The 7,364-nt window shown below is 35.8% G+C and overlaps 1 protein-coding gene across 1 annotated transcript in view; it reads right to left on the reverse strand.

Annotated features, from left to right (window-relative positions):
- Positions 1-7,041, reverse strand: part of LOC143040474 (DNA replication ATP-dependent helicase/nuclease DNA2-like) — a 33,229-nt gene extending 26,188 nt beyond the window's left edge. The window contains exons 1-6 of the mRNA XM_076211570.1: positions 6,871-7,041; positions 4,401-5,530; positions 3,757-3,933; positions 3,011-3,098; positions 2,738-2,899; positions 173-371 (exon numbers count right to left, since the gene is read on the reverse strand). Of these exons, the coding sequence (XP_076067685.1) occupies positions 173-371; positions 2,738-2,899; positions 3,011-3,098; positions 3,757-3,933; positions 4,401-5,530; positions 6,871-6,894 (1,780 nt within the window). The 5' untranslated portion in view covers positions 6,895-7,041. The remainder of the gene's footprint in view (positions 1-172; positions 372-2,737; positions 2,900-3,010; positions 3,099-3,756; positions 3,934-4,400; positions 5,531-6,870) is intronic.
- Between the last annotated feature and the right edge of the window lie 323 nt (positions 7,042-7,364).

Raw genomic sequence — 7,364 nt, forward strand, 5'->3', positions numbered from 1 at the left:
CCAACATAGTCATTTTCCAGGGCCGTAATAAAATTCTACATTCAGCAACTTGAAATACTTTGTTCATCTTCCACTCAATCTTCACTTCCAATAACATCTGTCTTTGCCCCTTTACCATCTCTCTTCCCAAAAACATAGAAGTTAAAGAAAACAAGAAATCACAACAAAATACCTTGGAATTTTCCAGCATCCTTTTTCAGGTAAGTGTTGGCCCATCGGTGAATGTGTGGAATATATTTAAGAACTTCTTCGCGGACAGTTTCCTCGGAGAGTTCTAAGCCGTACATATCACGCACCATGTTGGACTGGGACATCAAGTTATCCACTAGTTGTTGAAGCCTTGCTTGATTTATAAGGTTATCTTTCACAACCTGTAAAAGTAAAAATCTTTATTTTCCCATTCCATCAAAGATGATGGACAAAGATAAAAAATAACTTCATTTACTTTGGTGTTATCCCCATAGCTGGAAGAGAAGATAAATAAAAGAAAGAGAAGGAGTGAGAGATAGATAAAGAGAAGGAGAGATGGGAGTGAAGAGTACAATATAGCACAGGAATATCAATGATTCTGTAATAAAATAACATCACATTCATATACCAAGGTTTTCTTTTTTTTTTCCTTATAAGGGAGGTAGCTAAAGTCAAAAGGCATAATTCCACTCCCACCCATTTCATCCCCATTCACCAACCCTCCCTCCCATCTTGGTTCCTCCTGGATAATGCGTTATCCCTGCATCTTACCGTCCTGGGTCAGAAGCAATGCAGCAAGACACAGCACATTCACAGCAAGGTTGCTTCATTTAATTGATGACCCCCTCTCTGTTCCCTCATACAGTATAGTTGAAAATTGGGAGAAATCCCTTTGGGCTGCATCAAAATATCATTCACATATAACTACTGCCTAACACCCCCATCCCCCACCCACTCCCTTCCGTGCATTACAGTATCATCCATACACAGCCATTCTCCACAACACCTTGATGCTCAACACCCCTTTTACCCCATCCATCTCATCCTCATTTGTCATGTTCACTCCATCCACATCTGCCTTCCTAACTTCTTTTATTAATCTTTGCCAATTGTGTAGTTAACGAATGGAATAAACTTCCTCAGAGGCAGTGCAATGTAGTTCAGTTTGAATCTTAAGATTCGTTTAGATAAACACCTAAGCAAGATGCTGTAATGCCTGCCTTTTATTTCATATTATTCGTTTGTTATTATTTCTCCATTTATTATTATTTGCTTATCATTCATTATTATCTGTCAATTTATCATTATTTACTATTTACCTGTTTGTTTATTATTCAACTTTACCTATAAATCTATTTTATTTATTATTAATATCATTATAATTTGTCTTTATTTGTTTAATTATCATTATTATAATTTTTTTCACATCTAACCTAGTTATGGACCAAAAGGTCTCCTGTCTGCATGCTCCTTCTTTGTAATCTTTCTTTACTCATTCTTTCCATGTGCCCAAACCATCCCAATAATCTTTCATCATCCCCATCTCCCATCTCCTTTTCCACCCCAGCTCTCCTCCTCACCTCCTTGTTTCTCACTCTATCCAACCTTGTAACCCCTATCATACTTCTCAGACATTTCATCTCAAAACACATTTAAACCCTTACTCTCACATGTTCCATGTCTCTGCCCCATACAGTGCTGTCAGCACAATTATTCCTTCATACAATCTCCTCTTACCAACCATTCCCAAATATCTATTTCTCATTACATGTTTTAATTCTCCAAGGCATACTTGTTTCTCTCAATTTACAATCTACCTCCACTTCCACTCCTCCCTTTAATTTAATCCCTCCTCTGGTCCTGCCATTAGTGCAGTGTTGTCAGTAAACAACTGACTTACCTTTCACTTTTCTCCATTTTCTTTAACCATCCCCAATCCCCTGCCCATTACCCTTGCATTTGCCTCCTGCACCACCCAATCCATGTACATATTGAACCACCATGGCAACACAACACATCCGTGCAATGTCTTACTTTGACCTCAAACCACTTGCTCTTCCCATTTCTAATTCTAATACAGTGCTCTACTACTCTTGATTGCTCTAAACAGTTTTCCTCCAATCCCATGTATCTACAATACCTTCCACAGTGCCTTCCTGTCTACTGTCATTAGCCTTTTCCAGATCCATAAATGCCCCAAAAAATCCTTGCCCTTTGCTGAAGCTTTCTCACATATCTGTTTTACCTCAACAATCTGATCCACACAACCCATACCTTTCCTAAACCCACTTTGTTCCTCATCAATTACTCCATGTGTTCCTCTCCTAATCCTTTCAATCAAAACCCTTCCATAAGCCTTCCTAACTACACTCAACAAACTGATCTCTCTGAAACTGCTACATTCACATTTGCCCCTTTTTCCCTTGTAAAGTGAAACTATACAGGTACTACTCCAGCACTTTACCCTTCTTTAAACAAATATTAAACAACTTCACCAGCCAGTCCACCATCACTGTACCTCCCTTTTTCAGACACTCCACATGACACCCATCTAACCAATGTGCCTTACACATTCTCATAATTTTAATAACTTCTTGGACCTTATTTCTCCCCCATTTTCTTCGTTCATCACCACAACCACCATTCCCTCCCTATCCTCATCCACATTTATCAACTTCCTAAAATACTCTGCCCATCTTCATCTTACTGCTGCCTCTTCTGTTTTCATCTTTTCATCTCTATGTGCAAGTCCATAAAATAACATTACCTCCTGAAAAAGCTGATGGACGAGTGACCCAACAATCATTACTTGATTTCCAGATTCTAGACCACGGAATTTTTCATTTAAAATAGCTTTCCTTCGGCAAAACACTCCCGCAACTATAGAGGTACCGGACATCATGTAATCTGGGTTGATTATAATGAGCCCCTGTAAAATACAAAAAATACAATAAAACAAAGATGTCTATCATGTTCCACTTCACATAAACAATATATACAAAAAATGGGAGAAATATTCTCAACTACTAAAAATTCTTACTTGATTATTATCAATGCTGAAGTGATTATCCACCTCCTTACAATTCAGTATATTTACAATATCACCTTCTTTTATTTGACACTCAATCCTACAGCAGCAGAAGAAAACAAAAACAAATGAATTAAAATCACATTTTTATCAATATAATCTACATCATACATACATAAAAATTTTCCTGTAAAACTATAATGGGAGGCACTGGTGCTTAAAGATAAATTGAGATGGTGAAAGAGAATAACTGACAAAACTGAGGGTAATATGAAATGTAATGAAAGAGAAAGAGAAAATAGTAATAGAAAAAGGGGAACTGACATCTTAAAAGTACCAATTTGTATGTAAGGGTGGTGCAATGTCAGCTAGCATAATTTAACAAGAAAGGATGGTAATTAAAGATTACTAGTTAGGAGGAACTTCCAACTTTCTCTTAACCTTTTAACTGTTTTATAAATCTAGCTGTCCAATATAGCTGACACTATGCAATTCCATTCAAATGAGGGGAACTCCTTCACTGTAAAAGGGTTAAAAATGATCTTTACCCCATATCAACTAGCCCTTTAGCCATACTTTAAAAGTTTTAGTTATGTAAAGTACGGTAGCTGCTGTAAAGCAATTTTATACAGCTGAAGTAAACCCCTATCAGAACAGTAAATTCTTCCAATATTATGGACAATGGAGTCTATTGTATATGTGTGTACATGCAGTAGTGTATGTGCACATAAACAACAAATTAAAACTTTCATACATACCACAGTCCACTCAAGGAACAAGTTTTTTCAGCATGGTCACAAGAAGCTCTCAGATGAAGTAAGACATCTCTGTTCATTGGTCTACGCTCAACCTCTACAACTAAATGACGCCCATAATTTTTTACGACAGCAAAGGATTTTTTGCTCAGTTTTTCTTGATCAAGTTTTCCAAGGATTCTGGAGAGCGAGAGTAGAAGCATAATGTTCACATCTTTGCATATCAAGAGTACAACATAAGCAATGACTCCCAGGTCAGTCAGAACATAAACTAAACAATGTCAATATATGTGCACTTGCAATCTAATCACAAGATAAGCAAAAAACTACAAAATACCTATGAACACACCCATGGCAGCTCCTTAACCCCACCCAATTCATACCTATCCCTCATGTCATATCTAACTTATTGTTCAGTATTTAGTATCTTCACACTAAATGTTGTGTTGGACAACACATTCAAAGTGTCTACAACTACTTCCATATCAATTGTAGTCATATCCCACCAATAATAAAATCCATCAAACATATCACTCTTGCTTACTATAAATATTCTATTAATATCACTCTGAACAACTTGAACACTTCTACCATACCCATCCAGCCCATAAACATCTTTTTAGTAGGTGCAGGTATGCTCTACTTACTTCTTGTCTAATTTCTTTCCAACATCTTTCTTAGGTTCTTCCTTAAATGGGGACATTAGTCCAAAACATTCGGTCAGGTTATCATCAAACTCTCCCATATCTTCAAGTGCAACACCATCTGTGAACATGTCTTGACTATGAACACCTGGGGATGCTGCAGGGACATGAGTGGATAGTGGCTCTTTTGTATGTGACACTCCCACACAAAATCGCTTCTTCTGTGGAGTACTTTCCAGTTCCTTCTGATTCGAATGTTTTCCATTGTGTGAACTGAACTTGGAATCTTCAGGATCCTTACACTTGACCTCACACTTAACATTATCATTGTTACATGTATTAAGAAAATCACATAAATCATCATCTGGAATATCAAATCCCTGTGAGGATGGAAGTGCACCCTTTTTCAACTCGTTGGCATTTTCTTGCTTATTTTCACTGTAACATGTTCCTTTGGTTGGGCTCAATTTACTACTAATGGCTGAAAATTTCACGGGGGAACAAACTCTAGAATTTTTGTTCCCACTGCCAAGTTCTGCAGATTTGCCATCTACTTCATCAAATCTATTAGTCAGGTCCAGACAAAATGCTCCAGGTTTTCTTTCTCGTTCCTGGTGGTTATTTCTTTTCCCATCAGGTGAAACTCCAGTTCCATGGGAAGCAGGTCTTTTAAAAGATTTTGTAATGTCATTTAAATATCTATTATTTACAAGACTGCTTTTTAGTTTACTTGATAATTTTTCTTTTGTTTTTTCAAACCCCTTGGCTGTGAACATTTTACTTTCCTGGTTTTCACTAAAACTGGAAACTGATGAAACAAGTGTCTTTTGATTATGAGCCTCATTTTGAGTCGCTTTATCTTTAAATACAGTTTTCTTAGCATCTGGCTTAGAAATGTCAGGAGATAATGGAATCACTTCTATGCTAGTATCAAAAGGATTATCCTTTTCTACACATGTCTTTAATGGCTTTTTCAGTCGAAGACTAGAGTTTGAACCTTCTTTCCCTTTTGAATTCCCTTTTTTGTCTAAAAAAGTAAGGGATGGTTTCAACGTAACAGAGGTGAATAATGACGTTTCTGAGGTAGATTTCTTGAAAAATGATGATATCTTCATCTGGTTAGGATTCTCAGCCTGGAAAAAAAAAATACATAAATAAATAAATAAATTAAATATATATATATATATATATATATATATACATACATATATATATACATACATATATATATATATATATATATATATATATATATATACACACAGCAATAGTTATAAAGTTTCCATGCCATGCTGAAACAATACATGAATTCAAATCTAAGTACAATTGGAAAATGAGGATATATCCCAAGCTGGATCGATATATGAACTTGAAGCAAAGTACAACAATTGGAATGTAAAAGACAGGACTGTGCAAAACTTTGCTCCTTTCCTGTATGCTACAATTAGGTAAATACATGTGATACGCACATGCACACACACAGACAGACAAACAGAGAGAAAATTATGGTAAATATTCAAGACAAAACCCATCATCATTTTCCAAAATGAATGTGTTTTTCCAAACTTGTCTGAATGATATAAGTGAGTGTGTGTGTATGTGTGGGGGTCTTTTCTTTCACATTTTTGTCACAAAAGACATTCTTATACTATGTTTAGTACAACAAGGGTGGGGGAAGAAATTATGTTTATAGACAGGATCACCACATCTCCTAAGCCCATTTGAATACGTGCCAATATTATAATGAAAACGGTGAGGATGATTGAAGGATATTAAGAGGTGTCACTTAATCTAAAACTACCTTGGATTCGAACCCTGGGCTTCCTATTGTCTGGTAGGAATATTTACTGATTACATCATCATATCATGTTCACTTTGTGAGACAATTTGCAGATGTTCCCCTACTGTCCTGAACCTCTACTGCTACTCCAAGAATTTACACCAAACTTAAAGAGCAACTTGTACATTCTACTCATTGCACAATTTAAAACGTAATAAGATGTCACTGAAAACCGACATCATCTGGGACTTAAACCCAGAGCCTTCCTACTTGTCAGGTAGGTGTACTTAGTAACTTACCAATTACACCAGTTGTCTCAAGTGACAAATCACACAATAATAAATAAAAGAAACTTATGCACAAGATCAAAATATATTTGGATGAAATTACAAATAGTACCAACATGAAAAACAAATGGTCAGATTAAATAATCAAATAAGAAGATTTCAAATGAGCAATAAATATCAAAGCTTAATCTGGTGAACCATAAAATTAATTTCTATCAGGATAGCAATCTACGACTACGAGAGAGGACACAATAGTACATATTATAATAATAGAGGGAAGAAAATCGTGTATAGCTTATTGACACTCACATTTGTATATCCACATTTCATTATTATTCAATGAAAAATGATAAAACGTATATTCTTTTCAAAAAAATTCTTCTGGTGTATCTTGAAGAGTACTTACCTGCTTTTTACTTGTTCTCCCCATGGCTCCTATTCAGTTTGACATGAAAGTATCTATGGTCAATCTTTTGTTTTCTGTTAACAATAAAAGTCCTAAATTGAAGAGAATTAATAACTATTCACATTACGGCAGTCTGAACTTGGTACCGCTATCTTATCTACTTGGCGCGAACGTTTTGTATACAAACTCGAGCATTCGGTGTTATAAATGTCAAAGAAAAATAGCGCTAAGAAGCGTTAGAAAATGCTAAATCTTATTCTAAAACTTTAGAATTAATTAAAAAGAAGAGTGGGATAAAGTACCAAAGGTGCAATATAGAGAAGTGTATGAGTTGAGTGTGGAGAGGATAAAAAATGGGATAAAGCTGTACAATCGAGAAAGGAGTACGTGGATGATGGCGTGATTTTTGCAAAATGCAAGGACCATTATGAAGTTGTGAGGTAGTAGTTGGTTCTAGGAATAGTTCTCCCACATTGGGGGTATTGACTACATAA

The sequence above is a fragment of the Oratosquilla oratoria genome, chromosome 2 (assembly GCF_046742065.1).
Source record: "Oratosquilla oratoria isolate Oo_2021 chromosome 2, ASM4674206v1, whole genome shotgun sequence".
In the NCBI taxonomy this organism is placed as follows: Eukaryota; Metazoa; Arthropoda; class Malacostraca; order Stomatopoda; family Squillidae; genus Oratosquilla; species Oratosquilla oratoria.